The sequence below is a fragment of the Chiloscyllium plagiosum genome, chromosome 18 (genome assembly GCF_004010195.1).
Source record: "Chiloscyllium plagiosum isolate BGI_BamShark_2017 chromosome 18, ASM401019v2, whole genome shotgun sequence".
NCBI classification, from domain to species: Eukaryota; Metazoa; Chordata; class Chondrichthyes; order Orectolobiformes; family Hemiscylliidae; genus Chiloscyllium; species Chiloscyllium plagiosum.
In genome coordinates this window covers 43242787-43264313 of record NC_057727.1, presented here as the reverse complement: position 1 = coordinate 43264313, position 21527 = coordinate 43242787, and the positions used below count along the sequence as shown (strand labels likewise).

At 39.6% G+C, this 21527-nt stretch overlaps 1 protein-coding gene across 2 annotated transcripts in view; it reads left to right on the top strand.

Moving 5' to 3' along the window:
• tafa4b (TAFA chemokine like family member 4b) overlaps nt 1-21527 on the top strand; it is a 333573-nt gene that overhangs the window by 195502 nt on the left and 116544 nt on the right. For both annotated transcript variants that reach the window (XM_043708310.1, XM_043708311.1), the window contains exon 5: nt 16993-17117. In XM_043708310.1, the coding sequence (XP_043564245.1) occupies nt 16993-17117 (125 nt within the window). The remainder of the gene's footprint in view (nt 1-16992; nt 17118-21527) is intronic.

Genomic DNA, 21527 nt, shown 5'->3' with positions numbered 1-21527 from the left:
GGGAATGAGGAGAAGAATGAGGACATTGAGGAAGAGGAGAAAGCATTCCTTGTGCATGGCAGAGTACAGCTACATTGGATGCTGCAATGCAGACAGGCCCTGATTCACACCCAATTCCAGTAGAAGCGAGCTTGGTATTGAAGACCATCATAGACTGTGGAGGTCAAGATGGTTCACACTGTGACTGTATCAATTCCCTTTTTGCGGCATTCTGGGGAAGGGTCACTGGACCTGAAACGTTAACTCTGCTTTCTCCCCACAGATGCTGCCAGATTTGCTGAGTTTCCCAGTAGTTTCTGTTTTTGTTTCTTTCATTCCCATTGTGTTCAGTTTTGCTGGCTGACAATGAAAGCTGTGTTGAACTTGTCGGAATGCTTGCCTGTATGTGTTGTTCCCAACTGGACAATGATCTATTGTGGCTGACTAATGGGGGGACATTGAGGAAAGGGGACTTCGAGAGGGTCTTCAGATGAGATGTGTCTAAGGATAGGTAAAGTGTGTGGCATGGTGGTTAAAAGGCAACTAAGGTCAGACAATAGAATTGTATTTGCAGGCTGTAGCAGCCTTGATAGTGTGGGCAGTGTGCCATTACTGTGCTGGTGAAGAGCAATGCCAGATTGCCAATGCTGGTCCAAGTGCATGGCAGGCTGTCAAACATGGCGAGGACTCAAGGGGTGCAAGTTGTTCAATGGATATGCAAAGAATGGTAAGCTGTTCTTGGAGTACCGTGTGGTTAAATGAGGGTAGAATCAGATGTGATGGACCCCATAGAGGCTGAGTAGGTAATTAACCGTTTGCATTTGGTAAGGTACAGTGAAAAATCTCACAAGATCTTTTGGTGCAAATTCTTTCAAAATAAAATTCATGCCCACATCCTGTTATTTCCTTTGTTTTTGGACTATGGATATAGCTTTCAACCAAAGAGGCAGTATAGAGAGATGATTAATTTTAAGTACCATGCTTACTGATGCACGTTGTGAGTTGTATACAAGATTGTCTTTCTTCACAACAGTGAAAGCGAAAGCAGACACAAGTAAGTTCTGAACTAAGGATGATATGGAGGTGCCAGTTTTGGACTCGGGTGGACAAAGTTAAAAATCACACAACACCAGGTTTATTTGAAGTACAAGCATTTGGAGCATTGCTCCTTTGTCAGGTAGCTAGTGGGGCAGGATCATAGGACACAGAATTTATAGTAAAAGATCAACAAGTCATACAACTGATGCAATGTATTGAACAAACCTAGATTGCTGTTAAATCATTAATCACTTAGAATGGGAATGGACAAACTACACCATGTTCTTCTCAACCTGCAACACATTACTGATGAGGATGAGCACCTCACCAAGATCTTACCTATGCTTCTACTTGTCTTTAAACAGCAGCCAAACCTTAAAAAGACCACTGTTTGGAGCAAACTGCCCAGCCTTTAGCACATCAACCAAAACACTGTACAACCCCATCATGGCAACCACTGAAAGACATGTCAGTGTGTCGACATGGATACCACCATTACACGTGGGGACATCACCCACCATGTGACTCAGCCAATGTTGTCTGTCTCATATGCTGCAGGCAAGGATGCCCCAAGGCATGGTACATTGGCAAGACCAAGCAGGCACTACGACAACGGATGAATAGACACCACGTAACAATTGCCAGACAGGGATGTTCCCTCCCAGTGTGGGAACACTTCAGCGGTCAAGGACATTCAGCCTCGGATCTTTGGGTGATCGCCCTCCAAGGTGGACTTCAGTGTATACAACAACGCAGAGTTGCCAAGCAGAGGCTGATAGCCAAGCTTGGTACCCATGAGGATGGCTTCAACCAGGATCTTCAGTTCATGTCACACTACGTGTGACCCCACCACACTATACACTCTCTCATACACACTCTCACACAAGTACACATACACACACATACACATAAACTCTTAGACACAATCACACTCACACACTCACAGAGATCCTCTCAGACACACATCCACACTCATACTCACGTGCAAACCCTCTCACAGGCATATACTCTGTCACATTCGTGCCCACACTCTATCAAGCGTGCACACACTCACACTCTCACACACACACATATTCTCACTCACTCACTCTCTCTCTCTGTGTCACTCTCTCTCACTCTGTCACACACATGCACACACACATATAAGTCTATGGGGTGAGTTTGCAGTTGCAGATTTGTATTTGCAGGTACATTCAATTTTGTTCAAAAAGCACACAATCTGTAGGCACTCAGTCCATGTGACATTTTACTAAATCCCACTTTGGAAATAGAACCAGTCTGATTAGATTACTTACAGTGTGGAAACAGACCCTTCGGCCCAACAAGTCCACACCGCCCCGCCAAAGCGCAACCCACCCATACCCCTACATTTACCCCTTACCTAACACTACGGGCAATTTAGCATGGCCAATTCACCTGACCTGCACATCTTTGTGACTGTGGGAGGAAACCGGAGCACCCGGAGAAACCCACGCAGACACGGGGAGAATGTGCAAACTCCACACAGTCAGTCACCTGAGGCGGGAATTGAACCCAGGTCTCTGGCGCTGTGAGGCAGCAGTGCTAACCACTGTGCCACCATGCCGCCCAAGTTTGGGCTCAAGTTTGGAATACAGACAGACTCTAACCTGACACATTTAATGCATTGTCTGAGGTGAGGTGTCACCTTTTTTTTATAAACCTTCAGTTGTCTTGGGAATGTGACTTAAAAGAAATTCTGGGATTTACATATTAATTAATTAAAACCTGCAACGCATTATAAGTGATTAAAGACTTAACAGCAATCTCGGTTTGTTCAATGCAACGCATCAGTTGTATGACGCTTTGATTTTTTACTATAAATTCCATGTCCTATGATCCTGCCCCACCAGATGAAGGAGCAGCACGCTGAAAGCCAGTACTTCCAAATAAATCTGTTATACTATAACCTGGTGTGTTGTGATTTAACTCTCAACTGAGGAGCTTGTCAATGTTCTGATTGGCTCTTGGACAGGTGACCATGGCTTGTGTGGGAGCAGAGGATGCACAGAAGCCTCTAGCCTGAAAAGAAAAAGCATTGAAAGATCTCGTTCAGAGTGTATGTCTCTCTCACTCTCACTTGTGAAAGTTTCCAGTAACAGTCAGCTGTCTACCACTCACATTTCTCTTCAAATCGCCTGTTAAAGGAGGAATAAAACACCTTCAAAGTCAATGAAAGGACAAATTCTCAGCCAGCAAATGAAAGAGTGCATCAGTGTGCGGTCAATCTCATGTCAGAAGCAAAGACCTAAAAAGGAATTGAAACAAAGAGAAAGAAAGCAATTCATCAAATCCTGTGGTCATGTCTGATCCTATCAAACAGTGTTTCCCTGATTTTGTTTTTTATTTTGCCACTCTTAATATCCATGTCTATTCTGACTTTGTGCCTGTCTATGAAGGAGGGAATTTAAGAATAGATGAAATTTAAGTTTCAGAGTTAGCAATACAAATTTAAGTATGACCATTAAAGACAATTTGTTCATAATAAATGATTATTTTCTTGTTACATACAGAAACCTGGTGAGTGCTTTCTTCTTAACTGGAGTTAATCAGATGGGAAAATTAGGGATTTTATATTATGTTCATATTTAAATCTTTCATATTTATAATGACTCTGGGAATAGTGGAGCTTGCTTTGCAGTGCATGAGAGTTTCCTCACCACACACTATGGACCCAGTCTATCTGCCATGTCTTTCAGAACTTGATCAGCTCAGTTAGTAATTATGGTACTAAGCCACTCTTGGTGATGGACATTGGAGCCCTCCACTCAGTTTCCAGTCTGTGGCATCTCAACCATTAGTGTTTCTGCCAATTGCTGTTCAGCACAGAGGAGTACTAATGCATCAGCTGAGAGAGGGCAGTAGATTGTAATCAGCAGGAGATTTCCCTGCCCATGTTTGACTTGATGCCATGAGACATTCATGGGGTCCGAAAGTTCCCATGGCAATTCTCACCCCATTGTATGCCACGGTTTCACCACTTCTGTCCAGCCAATGGGATATGACTTACTCAGGGATGGTGCTGGTATTGTCTGGGATCTTCCCTATCAGGTGTGGTTCTGTGAGTATGACTGTGACAGTCTGTTTTTAACTAGTTCTGTGCAGCAGCTCTCCCAATTTTGCCAGATGCCCCCAGGTGTTGGTTCTTCAGGGTCAATAGGCTGCATTTTTTGTCACTATTTTCAATGCATAGATCAATGCCAGGTGATCTGTCTGACTTTATTCCTCTAACCAAACTTCTTCACATTTTGATAGAACTTAATTGCTATCTCAGGCTATTTCAGAGAGCAGATAAATGTCAACCACATTGCCATAGGATGGAATCCCTTGTATCCTGGTAAAGATGTCATATTTCCTTCCCCAAAGGATATTAGTGAACCAGTTTTTAAAAAAATATTACAAATGACAATGGTTACGTGATTGACATCAGCCTAGCTTTTACTTCCAGGTATTCATGGAATTCAAGTTTCATGATCTGCCTTGATGGGATTCATGCCCATGTTCCCTGAACAATAGCAAGGTATTCTGGATGGTGGGTTTAGTAACAGTAGCACTATGCCACTGCTTGCATGACCATCCTATGCTAATGCCCCTCAGGAGAGACCAAGGATTATCAAGAGTACGGGGCAATGGGTGAGGAAAGGATGAGGGTTGTGGGAGGAGGCAGGGGCCAATAACTTTCTGCACATTCCCCACTGCCTCCATAACTGGATCATTTGAGGCACAAATTTCCTGACAATGAAAGTCCTATCCCTACATCAACCCAGGAGACTGAAGCAAACACAATAGGGTTGACTTTCTCGGCTTTCTGCATGGAATTCCCCACCCATTGCTGGCTATTAGTCGACATCAATAGGGGGTTAATTGGGTCAATCACGAGCCTTCCCACTTCCAACTTAATTTGAGCAGAGGGAGGAAGTGGCATAGTCCCTAATCACAACTCTTAATTTCCCATACCCTTATTAAATAACATGGCATTCTTTCACCTAGGTGAAGGGCAAAACAATTTTCAAGGGCTTTGTTTCTCAGTGCACTGGAGACTCTAAGTTTTACTCTTTATCTGTTTGGAGCTAGTCTAAAGTTGGTTGTGTTTCTGGATTACAGTCAACTGATGGAACATGTATTTTGGACTTTGAGCAGACAAAGTTGTGAATAACTTATAACTTGAGGATCACTCACAACAAAACTTGGAAGGGAACCAGACAATGACTGCCATGATTTATAGATACTTGGTGTGCAACAGCTATTTCCTGAAGATAATAACATATTGCATGTTAAAAGACAGTTTTAAACTTTAAAATAGCTTCTGTTTGAAACATCATCTGAAGAAGTAATTTTCTTATAATTCTACCATAACATTAAGTAAGCTGTGGAACAGCAGTTCATTTCTTGAGACGTTCCTTACTTTGAGTGTAATACACTAATATTTTTTACTTTGGTTCTGAAATTATTTTGGATGATTATATTTAGAGTAATATAATTTCAGATGCACGTATGTGTTTTCTACAGTGTTTATTTATTGTCAATCAAATGCAGTGCAAATGAGGACATTTCTACTGTAGAACCAGGTGTGTGAGTCCAGTATGGAGGATTGGCATTTTGTTCATATCGACAAATGAGCTCATTAATACTTGGCAGGTTTTTTCCTAGGGGATGTTTTATAGTTCCTCAAGCCAGTTGAACAAAGTGTGAAGCTGTAATGAATTATATATTTAAAACAAAATCATTTAATGTGCTTTCTGTTTCTAGTTAGCTATCTATTTTGCTTCTAATTTGAACATTTTGGCCTTTTTATTGTGGCTAGTTGCACTGACATTAAAATGTTAACTCCACTTCCTGATAAATCATGTGTCATTTCACAAAAGAAAGAATTGATTGTTGCTTTAATTGAATGAGAAAAAACCTTGTTGTTGACTACAATTTACTTGTTTTGAAATAATATTTTTGCTATAAGATCAGCTTTTAATGAATTATGCTCCAGATGGTTCTTTGTGCCTTCGTTATTTTTGAGGGTGTCCTGGTATTCTAGAATTAAGGCGGTCTTTAAGATGGAGATATTCACCAAAAATAAGTGGATTCATCCCCAGGACCTGATCAGGTGTACCCTAGAATTCTGTGGGAAGCTAGGGAAGTAATTGCTGGGCCCCTTGCTGGGATAGTTATATCATCTATAGTCACAGGTGAGGTGCCGGAAGACTGGAGGTTGGCTAACGTGGTGCCACTGTTTAAGAAGAGTGGTAAGGAAAGGTCAGGGAACTATTGACCAGTGAGCCTGACATTGTTGGTGGACAAGTTGTTGGAGGGAATCCTGAGGGACAGGAAATATGTGTTTTTGGAAAGGCAAGGACTGAATAGACATAGTCAGCGTGGCTTTGTGCATGGAAAATCATGCCTCATGAACTTGATTAAGATTTTTGAAGATGTAAGAAAGAGGAATTGATGAGGACAGAGCAGTAGATGTTATCTATGTCGACTTCAGTAAGGCATTCAACAAGGTTCCTCATGGGAGACTGGTTAGCAAGGTTAGATCTCATGGAAAAACAGAGAGAACTAGCCATTTGGATACAGAAGCTTTTCAGACTGAAGGCCTGTGACCAGTGCAGTGCCACAAGGATTGGTACTGGTACACTCTTTCCATCGTCTATATAAATGATTTAGATGTGAACATAGGAGGTATAGTTAGTAAGTTTACAGATAACACCAAAATTGGAGGTGAAGTGGACAGTAAAGAAGGTAACCACGGAGTACAATGGAATCTTGATCAGATGGGCCAATGGGCTGAGGAGTAGCAGGTGGAGTTTAATTTAGATGAATGCGAGGTGCTGCATTTTGGAAAAGCAAATCAGAGCAGGACTAATACACTTAATGGTAAGGTCCTAGGGAGTGTTGCTGAACAAAGAGACCTTGAAGTGCAGGTTCATAGGTCATTGAAAGTAGAGTCGCAGATGGATAGTATCGTGAAGAAAGCACTTGGAATGCTTTCCTGTATTGGTCAGAGCATTGAGTATAGGAGTTGGGAGGTCATGTTATGCTGTACAGGACATTGGTTAGGCCACTTTTGGAATATTGCGTGCAATTTTGGTCTCCTTCCTATCGGAAGGATGTTGTGAAACTTGAAAGTGTTCAGAAAAGATTTACAAGGATGTTGCCAGGTTGGAGGATTTGAGCTATAGGGAGAGCCTGATTAAGCTGTTGTCCCTGGAGCATTGGAGGCTGAGGGGGTGACCTTATAGAGGTTTATATAATCACAAGGGGCATGGATAGGATAAATAGACAAAGTCTTTCCCCTGGGGTGGGTGAGTCCAGAACTAGAGGCATAGGTTTAGGTGAGAGCAGAAAGATATAAAAGAGACCTAAGGGGCATTTTGTTTTCACAGAGGATAGTGTGTGTATGGAATGAGCTGCCAGAGGAAGTGGTAGAGGCTGGTACAATTATAGCTTTTAAAAGGTATTTGGATGGGTATATGAATAGGAAAGATATGGATCAAGTGCTGGCAAATGGGACTAGACTAGATTAGGATATCTGGTTGGCATGGATGAGTTGTATGGAAGGGTTTGTTTCCGTGTTGTCCATCTCTATGATTCTATGATTCTGAAAACTAAGGAATTAAGATGTAATAACTAAAATGGGAGTGTATTCAGTTTATGATGACTGACACCTAATTCATAACAAACAGAACGTGGTGAAATACATGTCACAGTATCTGAGATATAATCATTGTATTTTTCAATAACATCCCTGAAGCAGCGCAGCACGATTTTGACAATGATTCATTCTCAGTTCCCCTTACCTCTGTTCACCATCTCCTAGACACACAAGTTACAGTGACAGGAACACCACTAAGTACACTGTTAATACACTATTTTTATTAATGAAATCACCAATGCAATCTGAACAAACAATGCCCCAAATGAGATAAGAAAGTTACCATCCAAGACAGGCGGAAGAGGAGCTGCTACCAATGAATACAGTTTTTGAAGCATTGCAGGAGTGTGGATGATTAATTTCTAAACAAAATGGACATCTGGGCTGATTGGGTGGGCAGCACAAGTAATCTGCTGTCAAGATGCAGATCAGTAATTTTAATGCACTGCTGAGGCACGTGCCACATGGTTTTTGGTGAGGAACATGCTTCCAAGGGATGCTGAAACCTACCAGTGAAGCGACATGAGAATGTGCACATTCAATAACCAAATGCCTTTGTAGCATTGCTTGTGGACTAGTAACAGCAAGAATGCCGCACCACCACCACCATCATCCCCCACCCCCACACACACCCACATCCTGAGATTTTTTATTTGCATAGCTGAGGAAACATTTATTGTTCAATGTCAAGGTTAGTATTATAATATGAAGCTGAACCCTTCTGCTAATTAAACCAAATACCCAGAAAAGCTCACGTCACCTCATAATTGGTTAAAATGAGTGACAGAGAACTCCCAAATTCCGCTATTAGAATGAAATGACATAAACTTACTTCTTAACTCTAAAAGTCAACATTAAACAACTATTCACAATTCTAAGCCCCCTTTCTCTTAACTGCTTAGTGTCTGCCTCCAACTCTATAACAATATGCTATTCCAATGAGACACTTACTAAAATCACATCAACTTAATTTCAAAACCACAAAGCCGCTGTGTCTTCTGTGTCTTTCTTCTTCCAGCTGAGGACCTCCCTGGGTTGTCTTCTTTCTTTTTGCTGCGAGTATGTTTCATCTGAAAAGGTAGCTTTGACAGAGAGTGTTTTCGAATTTCTTGGAGAGCAAGATGTTAGCTCTGTGTTTCTGTCTCAATGGCAGTTGCACTCTGATCAATTTTCAAAATGCCCACATTTTATATCCCCACAAATATAGAACCTTGTCATTGATTTAATGTTGGCAAAACAATAAAGTCAAACTCAATTGGGTTTTGGTATCCTGGGGCATAATTTAAACTGTCTGGTTAAATTCAAATGATCAAAATGGTAACCATAACTCAAATTTGGTGCTGGAAAACATAGCAGGTCAGGTAGTATCCGAGGAGCAGGAGAATCGATGATTCGGGCATATGCCCTTCATCAGCAATGAGGCTTGTGGGCCAGGGAGTCGAGGGAAGGGCCCAGAAACCTCATTTCTGTTGAAGGGCTTATGTCCAAAATGTCAATTCTCCTGCTCCTCAGATGCTGCCTGACCTGCTGTGCTTTTCCAGCACCACACTGTCGACGCTGATCTCCAGCATCTGCAGTCCTCACTTTCTTCTACCAAAACTCAGGTATTCGTTTCAGAGCCAACTGTTACATATTTTCAATTTTCCAGTACACTCTGGGACTGCCATCTAGTCATATCACAGGAGCTTTAGTCTCTCAGTTCAGAACAGCATTCACTCTCTCTTAAAGGTACATACATGCCTTCAACTTCATAACATGAGCAATTCATTCAATGGCTTCAGCTGACAGAGAGTGAATGGTTATGGTGGCACCTGGGATGGATCTGTCAGGGCAGCAGTTCAGTGGGTGAGCAGTGGTTTGAATTGGATGACTGCAGACGCTGTCTGAGCTATTCCTCATATTCCATTTGTAGAGCAAGTGGCCAGATCTTTGCCAGCCTGGCCTTGGTTGATTGAGGCCTGTCCATGTTTTCTTTGGCAGGTTGAAATCTCCCAAGCTAAATTACTGGGATCAATCACAAGGACAATGGTTAATATCCATCACATGTTAACCTATAATCTCCCACTTACTGCAATCTTAAGATTCTCCACCTCCTCTCAAATGCAACTGCGATTCCTGATGAAGGGCTTATGCCCGAAACGTCAATTCTCCTGCTCCTCGGATGCTTCCTGATCGGCTGTGCTTTTCCAGCATCACACTCTTGAGTCTGATCTCCAGCATTTGCAGTCCTCACTTTTTCCCTGCAATTATACCCTACCCTGCACAACCACCTTCTTTCTGTACAACCTGTGCCTGTGGGCAGACCGGAAAATAGAGGGAAAAATGGAAATGGAGTTGTACCATTAAATTTGAATGACCTGCATTTCCAGGTCTTACGGCACTATGTTGTTGCATCCTGTTCTCCTACCCATGACTCACACATTGTCCCCTCTCCACCTCCTCTACAATATTGTGCTGAACATTTGTGAGTGTGTAATTGATTACTTGGCTTAACTGCTTTGTTGTCTGACAGAGGATTTCAGCATTTTCACTGTATGATCTGATGAGGCGGTAAACTGGTGTGGTTTGCCACAATGCTGCAGCCCACCAGAAGGAGGGAAAGCTGTCAGGTGTTTGATTTTAGGCAGCTCAGGGCCATCTTCTTTCCGTAGGTTACATAACAGCATTGACAGAGGTTCAGACAAGGCTGTCTGTTTATTCTTTCAGTCAGAAGATAATATCTGTCATGGGAAACCAACAAAAGGCACAGAAACATTGAAATCAAAGAAATCTATGCACACAATAGACCGATTTTAATTCTCTGGGAAGCAATATCACATGGCAGTGTTCTTGGTTTTAGCTGTGGATGAGCCATCAGCAGGAGTTAAAATGGAGAATAAGCTGGAATTGTGCTGCCTTATTATAACTATCGACTCCTTTCCTGCCAATCGGGAAGTGTTAAAATTCATCTGAATAAATTTGCAGAATCACTATGGATGATACTTGTTTTTGCTAGTTGTGGCAAAATAGAAATACATTTAAAAAGAACAGGTTTACAATTATGCTATAAGCAACACATAGGAAACTGTCCACACAGTGTGTTCTCAGTGTTCTATGTGAGTTGACCGTTCACCACATTTAATTCAAACTGTTGTTAATCGTAGCATTAAATGCTCTGAGTTATTTCATAGGCAGTAGATTTAAACCATGGAATGGTTTAAAACATGGACTGTATTGAATCGTGAGGCAGGGGAAACCCAAGATTTTTTTATTTATCAGGCCTAAAGGAGTGCACCTGTGAGAAGATCTTCTTCCTGTACAGTTGGTGTAAATACAGTGATGTTATTATTCATTTCCAGCCAGTATATGGGTAGAGGTGAAATATAAAAAGAATACAGTAGAAATACTCACTGGGTCAGACAGCATTTATGGAGAGGGAACTGAGTTAATATTTCAAACCTTTGGATTGCTTCAGTATCTGAGGAGTTGTGAATGGAATGGAACACTTCAATCATCAGCAAACACTCTCATTTCTGCCCTTATACTGGCGAAAAGGTCAATGATGAAATAGCTGAAGGTGATTGAGCCCAGATATCTATATTTAAAGGTCTGTCTTGGAGCTTAACCAAGAACATGTCTTCTTTTTAGTTGTGTAATAAGTTATCTTCAGATTTAAAACTTTTCAGTTAACAGAAGTTTTCAATGACAATGATCTGAGTCATCACTTACACTCCTCAAAATATCATGATCACTGGTGGCATTTCACAGTAAAAATTTGATAAGGTCAAATTGTTTAAATTTTTCACGTCATTATTTTTCAATGGAATTTTAGACCAATAAGATCAAGTGCACAGTGAGATTGAAAGCTAATTTGTCATCATTTGAGATATCCTATAAGGCAATTTTATAGCTTAGTGGAAGGTAAAATGATAATAATAAATTATTATTGCTGCTAAAATGTGACAGAGACTGGGGCATGTGATCTAAGTATTGCACTTGGCCATACTTGCATTCGAAGACTACATCCAGCAGGAATCTGTTGAAAAATGGAACCTGGTATACTGTGCACGTACAGCCACCAGTTATGGTTTGACAAATGTGCATGTACAAATTATTTTATAATAATTTCACTGATTTTCTGTGCACATGGATGCTATGACACAGATGTAATGTTATAATATTGCTGCTTCAATAGTGGACTTACTAAGAATGTCATTGGATACACATCATGATCCTTAATATTGTCTTAAGTCCTTCAAATAGTCCTTAACAAGTGTGATGCTTACTCAGCATTCTTCTATAAACTGTTACATCGACAGGCTCTAGATCCTCTGTTTCACACTCTTAGATCCCACTTTATGACTCACCTGGTGTCCTTATGTGTTGCCTCATATATGCAACACTCAACAAAAACAACATGTATTAATACAGCTTCTTTAAAGCAGTAAAATGTCCCAAGGTAGATTACAAAAGCATTATCAGAAAAAAAAATGGAACTTGGTAAATTCCAATGAGCAAGTATAAGAGAAGAATAATTGAAGAATGGTGTTTGGACATTTCAGGTGGCTGCCCACAATCTGCCTCTTCATGTGAACTGGTGTAAATATTTGTAGCGCTACTGGAAGCAGAGAACATTAACAAATTTATCATTCCAGGATGAAAATTTTAAATTTGTGTATTGTTGGACTGGAAGCCAATGTAGATCAGTGGACAGAGGTGAACAGAGGGTTAACAGAGCACAATGTGAGGTGGGATAATGTAGCAAAATTTACAGAGGGTGAGAATTCAATAGCTGACCCAGAAAATATTGGAACAATTGAGATGACTCAAAACAAGTTGAGAATGTCAATGCTAGTTTGAATAAATTAGGCATGGAGACAGGTGATATTACAACAATGGAAGGTGGTGGTTTGCTAATGAAAAGGAAAAGGAATCAACTACTTCACTTAAGGCCAACCTGGCTAAATTAAAAGTCTTCTTGGTTAAGGTTGATACAAATATCAAGAAATTTTATTTGATTGCATCCAAGGCTAGTTATAATACCATAATTCAGTCAGTGACAATTGAATATGGTCTGATCAGAGATATATAGGACTGTTTGTTTGGTCCTTCTAAGCTAATTTATGATGGTCAGACTCCTGTAATGGATTATGATGATCCTATTTATAGAATCATGGAATCGCACAGCCCAGTAGGAGGCCATTTGGATGTTGTACCTGTTTTGCCTCTTTGAAAGAACAGTCTAATTTAGTTCCACAGCATGGCTTTCTCCCATGACTCTGCAAATTTGCCCTCTCCAAATACACATCAGTTGCTTTGTGGAATGGCATTGCAGACTTTAATAACTTGCTGTGCAAAAAAAAGGTTTTCCTAATTTCCCTTCTCGTTCTTTTGTGAACTGTTCCAAATCTATGGCCTTTCATTGCTGATCCATTTGGCAAAGGTAACAGTTTCTCTATATTTTCTCTATCATTTTATATTTATTTTATAGTTTATGTATCTTCATCATTTGGAATATTTTTCTTAAGTCTCTCTTAACCCTTTCCATCTCAAGCGAACACTCCCAGCTTCCCCAATCTCTCATTGTAACTGAAATCCTTTAGCCATTGTATCATCTTGCAGAATTACCCATTGACTCTTACTAAGGCCTTGACACCCTTATTTAAGTATAGTGCTCAGATTTCTGTACAATTCTGCAGCTGAATATGCCAGTGTTATGCCAAGGTTTAGCATTGTTTTTGTATTCAATGCCCTAACAAGGAAACTAATTATCACATATGCTTTTTTTAACAACATAATGTCTTCATGTCCCTAATAACATTCCCTCCATCAACCTTAGACTGATTGGTCTGCAGGTACCATGTCCTCCCATCTCTCCTTTTTTTGACTAGGCGATTACCACTTGCAGTCCACCAGTCACATGGCATCACTCCCATAGCTAAGGAGAATTGAAAGGCCATGGTGAGAACTTCTATGTCTATTATCATGGAATCTCAAAGGCTACAGTGCTGAAGGTGGCTATTTGGCCCATTGCATCTGCACTAACTCTCTTTGAAATTAGTTACCATCTCTTACCCATGGAGTACAGAAGAAGGCGTTTTCCTTTAGCTATGTCTTTACTAATTCCATATCCAAACCCTCACTGCCTTTGTTTAAAGTAGATGTTGGACAAGTCCCAAAACATGAGATAGAAACATTGTTTCTATCTAAATAATCATGCAATGCCTTCTTGAATGCTTTAGTCAAACCTGCATCCATCACACTTCCAGGCAGTATTTTCTGCCCTCCAACTAGTCACTGTGTGAAAAAGTTTATTCTCACCTTGTTTGTGCTTTTCTTGCAAAACACTTTAAATCTGTATCCTTTGGTCCTTCGCCCATTTATGAGCAGGAACAGTTTCTCGCTGTTCAAACCCCACTCTGTTCAAACCCCACATATTTGAAAACTCCTATCAAATTTCCTCTTAGTCTTCTCCTGTCTAAGGAAAGCAATCCCAACTTCTCCAACCTATCTTCAAAACTAAATCGTTGCATCCTTGGAACTATACTCGTAAAACTCTCTGCACTTTCTGCAATGCATCACGAAGAACATAACTTTTTACTTTTGATTGTGAACAAAAATGGGAAAGGAACTGTTTTAAAACTCAGGATTGTGGAAAATATTGATCAGTCTGACTGACTGAAAGGTTTGACCAATTAATGGTTTGATTCAACTCACATACACATAGATCATTACACTCTGCCAGTATACTTAAACTAGTTGGAGCATGATGCTTCCATTTACTGAGAATTGGCTGGGTTCTTCCAGGTCCCCTGGCTTGTAGTTTTCTTGTGGTTTTAGTCTCGAGTTCTGCTGCTATAGACTGTTCACACTGGCCCTTTATAGGTCCTTTACTTGAACCTCATTCTAACTACATCCTCTTCTTGTTGGTTAGTAAGTGACTCAATTATTCTTTTAACTCAATCAATGGTCCAGCTTGTTATGCAGCAGTTCGAGATTGTGCCATTTGTTCTAACACAATCAATAGTTTATCTTGTGTATGCCGCAGTTTTTGTCTCAGCAGAATCAGTTTGGTACTTGACTCATTCTCTGGGATCCTGTAGACTGCTAACGCACTGTATTTCATTCCACTTTAAAACCCTTTAGTCATCAAAACAATTACTGCACTTTTTAAAAACAATTTAATTGGCACTTGCTGTCAGTGCTGTTAACACAGTTGTTTGTTCAAGTAGTGGAAGAGGTTACTACATATGAGTTGGAGCCAGGGGATGAGTATGATGGGACATTTGATTTGCAACAAGTAATTTGTTGGTCTGTAGAGTGGTGACCACTTGGCCATCTTCCTGCCAACAACTATGTGCTTGGCTCCAGGTAGCTGAACAGCTTGGGGATCTGAATGTTTGATCAGTAACCATTGGATCTCTGTAAAAGAAGGAGCCATCCTTTTCTCTGCAGTTAAATAAAAACATCTCAATCCTGAAGAAAACCATGTTATCTCACGTCATCAGATGCTGAAAGCTGTGGCTTTTAACCAATGAGTCAAATACTTTAAACATGTGAACCAGTTGCTCTGTGCTTCTTGCAAGCAAGTAAAAGTATCTGGAGAAGGAGAATTGTGGAACAACAAGCCCTGAAAAGCCAAAAGGATCATCTTAGTGCAGCCTGCGGACTGGGACCATTGAACTACCTTCCCAGTCTTTCCTATTGAATAGCTCCTTTCTTCATCCTACCCAATATCTACTCTTCCTACTCGGTTCTGGATGAAGGCTGGCTGGAATAATAGTGTAATATAGAGATTGTAAACAATTAGCCCTTCCCTTTTAAGTAGTTAGTTTAATCTATCTACTGTTACTTAATTATTCTATATTTTGTGCATCATATTATTGTTTATTTACTTATTTCATGAAATGAGATCTGGTGCATTTTATGCTTTGCTGCTTTTTGACGAAACAAGAAAGATCTTTTGAGAGCACAAGATGCGAATGTCATTTTAAAACCCAACAATTCAATGATATTCTTAAGTTATGAGGAATTTAAAAAACTTTTAAAATAACATAAAATATAAAAGCTGAAGCATCTAGGATAAGAAGGGAAAATGAGACTACAAAATGTAACATCCCCATTAACTTACCCCTTTTCAGTTCTGAACTATTAGTATTCAAAGATATGTAATAAATTGATAGAAATTGTGGCAGAACTCACAAACATTGGTAATCACACTGAGTATACGTTGCTGTTGTAACCCCTTTGAACAGGGAGGCTCCATTTTCCAGAAGATGAATGTGGAGTTCTATTTCCATTAGTACCATTATACAAAGGTTAAAGGATAATTACTTAATTAATGTATGTGAAATCTGACACACTATCACTGATGAACTCTAATGATGTCTGCTAATGGCTTTTCCACTTTAGTTTGGCACCAGATAAAACAAATCCTTTATTGTTAAAATACTTAGTAATGTGTTTTTTTTTCTGTTCAATGCTTCCTCAATTATTAGATGTTTTGAATCCACTTAGATAAAAGTACGTAGAATGAACCACCTCTCTCAGGAATTCTCTCACTTCTGGAGCCTGTAAAAAGAGCTTGTAGTGACAAGCAAAAATAAACAGCAAGAATTGGAATATTAAGTGACATCAGTCTATATCTAGCCCTTAATAAACATTTCATGCCCCTACTTTCTATAAACTGAAAAATGAATGTTATGTTTATAACAGTTCTACAACCACTAACTCGTGTGCCAGTATAAGATGATACTGTGACCCACTGGCAAACAAGTGTTCTAACATTAGTCTGTATTGAGGCAGTGTGGCGTGGCAGGGTGTGGGAGGAGAGGTTTTCTGTTGTGGAAAACGTCTTCTTGTCTTCAAGTTACATAGGCTGGGTTGGAGAATCACATCTTCAAAGCTACAAAACTGTTGCTGCAGAGATAAGCAGCAGTGCAACAGTGATGTACAGGAATGGAGCAGAGAATTGTAATTAAAAACAAAAAGTTTCAGATTATATGAATTAATGATTATTGCAAACAGAATCTTCTTATTTGATAGTAAGATGGAGAACATGTTAGAACTCAGGTAATTTAACTTGTAAACATGACCCATTTACCTTGGTTCGAACCATAAGCCTACTAAATGGAGCTCAAAAGCCCAGTAATAAAAATAAATTGTCCTTGAAAGCCAGACAAGAATGAAAATGATATTTACTAGTAACTCTGTTCAAGGTTTGATCTAAAAGTGAAATAATCAAATCTAAGTTGTTTCATTTGTTTTATGCTGTTTGTATGCATAATTTTCCATCACTCATCTGAAAGTAGTTTCTTTCAATTCTTTTCTAGCCTCTGTAGTAATGCAGAAGTGGTGGTGCCATATGAATCCTTGCCTAGAGGGTGAGGAATGCAAAGTTCTTCCAGATCTTTCAGGATGGTCCTGCAGCAGTGGCAACAAGGTCAAAACCACAAAGGCAAGTAAATTGAATTAGCAGCCAGTCTGACTGTACACTGATCTTAAGTAAGAAGTTATCAAACAATTCTCCTGAAGGTTATTTTTATTACAAAATAATAAAAAGCTGTCACTTTCTATCTGCTAGAAATTGCAACATTAAGCGTCAGAATGTTCATTGCTATATTTGTTAACTATGAATAATTTACACAGACCTGCTTATGATATTGCTGAGGAAAACTGTATGATCTATGCAAGCATTAGTTTCAATAAAATAGTTGCACTAATCAAAATAAATTTATAATTTGGAAAGTTTATGCAACTATGTGAATAGCAACAGCCAATATTTAATTGAAATTTTGCACCAAGTGTACAATAAATTTTATGGCAAAGTAAAATATATTATAATTGCTTAAATGGTCGATGTTGGAAATTAATCTATCCCTAAAGTGAAGTGAATCTCCTTTATGTCAAGTAGGAATTGTTTACAAAATGTAGAAGAGTATATTCGCGTCATAATCCTGTCAAGAGCTTGACTGTTACCGTTGGAATTCAGCTCGGTTTTATTCTTTTTAAAATAGTTATTGTGGGCTTTATTGATTCTGTTCATCTTTATTTATTATCATTTATTACACATATTTAACAATACAATTAGTGCTCATTTGAACACTATATAAATCATTGTATGTCTATTTTAGAATTGTTATGGGACATAGAAGCTACTTGGCAATATGAAAGTGACGAGTGTTTTCAGCATTATAACTATTAATGAAAATTTTGTACCTTTATTCCTCAATTGAGGATATGCAATGAAATCAATCCATCTTGGACACAATTTGCATGCCATTAAAATTAATTTTGTTTTTGATGCTAATGTTATTTGAAAATATGTGTTGACCACATACAAGGTCATTTTTGTGATTACATCTTGAAAGCTAATACTCAATATTGGAAAATAAATGGAGTTTTTTAAATGTACATCTGTGGTGAGTGGTGGCTGATGATCTTTGTGGTACATGATAATGTCTCACCATAACAGCTTGTACCATGCCCCCTTGCTTTTGACATAGTCCAAGAAAAAATGAAGTAATCTGCTTGTTTTGTGTAGTCCTTTTGATGAAGGAGCAAAAGGATGCAAAATTGACAACATCAGAAGTTACCTATCAATGGTTGGATTGTGCTCTGATGTCGGTTCTTCAGTTTTTAATACACGTTCAGGCTAGATTTATTAGTTACGACAATTGTTTATTATTAAACCATGATGATACGATTATAGAGCAACATGTGCCAAGCTGCAGGGTCTAACATCTTATTAGAACACTAACACATGATCACTGAGGTTGCAGTGATACCACAACTTACCTCAAAGGACTTTATTGAACTCTCTGGTTACAGCCATCAAAAGGTGGAACCATCAGTGTCCTGCATTTACAGTTCATATTGCTTCTGTTTGTAGCATTGCTGGCATCTTACCAAGACTGACGCTTTGCAAATATATTCAGCTAGAAGTGTTGAATGGATGATCAATTTTGGCTTCATCCTGAGCATCACAGATGCTGGTTCACAGCCAATTCAATTCACTCTGCATGATATTAAATGGTTGAAGGCACTGGATACAGCTCAGGTTATGGGCGCTGATAACATCCTGATTGTAGTTCTGAGGAGTCCAGAAGCAGCTGTTCACTTAGTGAAACTATTCCAATACAACTACAATACTGGTATCTAATGAAAAATTGGCCACTTATATGCTACAGGTTGTTCTGGTATAATGAAGCAGTTGTGTTCCTCTGCAACCCTTTGTTATAGAAAATCGCACGATGGAAAACGCGCTAGAAAATCGCATTATAGAAGATCACTAAACCCTTTCAGAAGGAAGTTATGCAAATATTGTCCACAATTTGTCAATCCTGTTATAGCTAATTCACACTGACAAAATGCGCATTACAGCAGAACGACTGATATTCTTAAAAAGTAGCACAAATCCAATCAGACTCATCAGTCTCTTCTCAAGCATAACAAAGTGGTGGACGTTGTTGTTGACAGTGCTAAGAAGTGACACTTATCAATAAGCTGTTTGATGATTAGTTTGGGTTTTCATTGGGCTAACTTTGCTCAGTCCTTTCTATAGCTTTGGCCCAAGCAGTGACTAAAGAGCTGAGTTCCAGCAGTGAGCTGGAACTTCTCAACCTTCCTAGCCAATTAAACACCATCCTTTTGCCAAACTTGACATGGAGGCGATACAAGATTCCACCCTTTCATTGCAAATAGTGTTGAGAATATTATTTGTATGTTTATGTGGTCACAAAGCAAATCCATCACTTGGACTTGATCAGAACAGGATGGAGTTATTTGCTGCTGCCCACTTCTGACGACAACGGTTTTTGAAGTGGAAGCTTTTGTCAGCATGTTGATTTATGTTTACAGAGCTTCCCAGTGGCGGCTATGCTGCTTCAAGGGAACACTGGCGGGAAGGTGAATTCAATTTCCGCAAGGTTCCTCTTTACATATTAGGTACCCCCTCCATGTCTATTACTGCAGTCACTCACTTTCCCAACACCTCCCTGGCCTTTCCATCAAGATGACCAGAGATGGCTCCCCACCTCCACGTTTCACCTTCCCACGTCATAAAACTCCAAACTTTCCTGTTCTGATACTCTGAGACTTGGAATCTGGGAACTGGGCATGAAGGAAACATTTCATAATTCTTAACAAACTGATACAGTCTATTGAGAAAGAATGATTATGAGAAGGATGCACCATTTGTGGCTAACTAAGGATGTTAAGGATAATATCAAATTAAAAGTAAAAGCATACACCACTACGGAGAATAGTGCTGCAAATGAGAAGGTGATTGTTGAGAATAAAAGGCATTAATGAGAATGGGAATTTAAAAATATCATGTTATTCTTATAATCGTTTTGGAAGAGGTTTTTTATTATTTGTGTTTATTAGTTTTGTATGTGGGCATCACTGGCTAGGCCAGTATTTATTGCGTATACCTAACTATCCTGTGAAGAGTCATCCACATTATTGAGAGTCTGGAGTCACATGTAACCAGACCAGAGAAGGCCAATAGGTTTTTGATATAGTTTGCTATTTTCATATTTGAGTATTACTCTACACTTATCGTTATGAATATGATCAGATCTCACCAACTGTTGTATCAAGTCAGCATGACTCAAAGCCACATATCATGGAGGTTGGAGATATTTTCCAGTCACACCAGAAAGTTGGAAACTCTTTGTTTCCCCATCTCTGACTGTCAGGCAGATGAAATCTCCTATGAATATCTAGTGCCTCCTATGCTGCTGTTGTGAGGTGGCTCCTCTAATTTGCTCTACCCCTTGGTGTGCTAAACTATCTTCTGCAATAGCAAAGGAACCAATCCATGAGTGAGTGTAATAGTATATGGTCACCTGCTGGATGGCACTCATATGATGAAGAGAACAATTGGGCATGCATGAAATTATATCATATGACTGTGAGTTGTTGTGGTGGATGCACAAATGTGTATGTGAGAATTGAGAAGGGTTGGCACACCTACAAGATTAGCTATGTGACAAGTGGTATAATGGATTAATTGAGAAGCAAAATGAAGGGTTGTGGTGATGTGCACAGCATAATGTAGGTGGACAGGAAACAAATTGCTCACCTTTTCTGATCGGGTTAGCTCATTAAGTGGCTTCCAGTATTGTATCCAGAAGTGTAGTAGGACTTACAATCACAGCTTCTTTTTGTTTCTGCCACAGGTTGCTTTCTTCCTCTCAGTGCTTGGGGAATAGTATACAGACAGAAGAAATAGGAGGAGATGTAGGCCATTCTATCCCTTGAGCCTGCTTAAGACTAAAATTGGGCCCTTGAAGACAGAAACAGGGGAATATATTACGGGCAACAAAGAAATGGCAGAAGAATTGAATTGGTACTTCAGATCTGTGTTCACTGGGGAAGACACAAGCAATCTCCCTGAGATAACAGCGGCTGAAGGACCTGAAATTAAGGGAATTTATATTTGCCAGGAATTGGTGTTGGAGAGACTGTTAGATCTAAAGGTTGATAAGTCCCCAGGGCCTGATGGTCTACATCCCAGGGTACTGAAGGAGGTGGCTCGAGAAATCGTGGATGCGTTGGTGATTATTTTCCAGAGTTCGATAGATTCGGGATCAGTTCCTGCAGATTGGAGGGTGGCTAATGTTGTACCACTTTTTAAGAAAGGTGGGAGAGAGAAAGCAGGAAATTATAGACCAGTTAGTCTGACATCAGTGGTGGGAAAGATGCTGGAGTCTATTATAAAGGAAGAAATTACTGCACATCTGGATAGTAGTAACAGGATAGGACAGAGTCAGCATGGATTTATGAAGGGGAAATCATACTTAACTAATCTTCTGGAATTTTTTGAGGATGTAACTCTGAAGATGGACAAGGGAGATCCAGT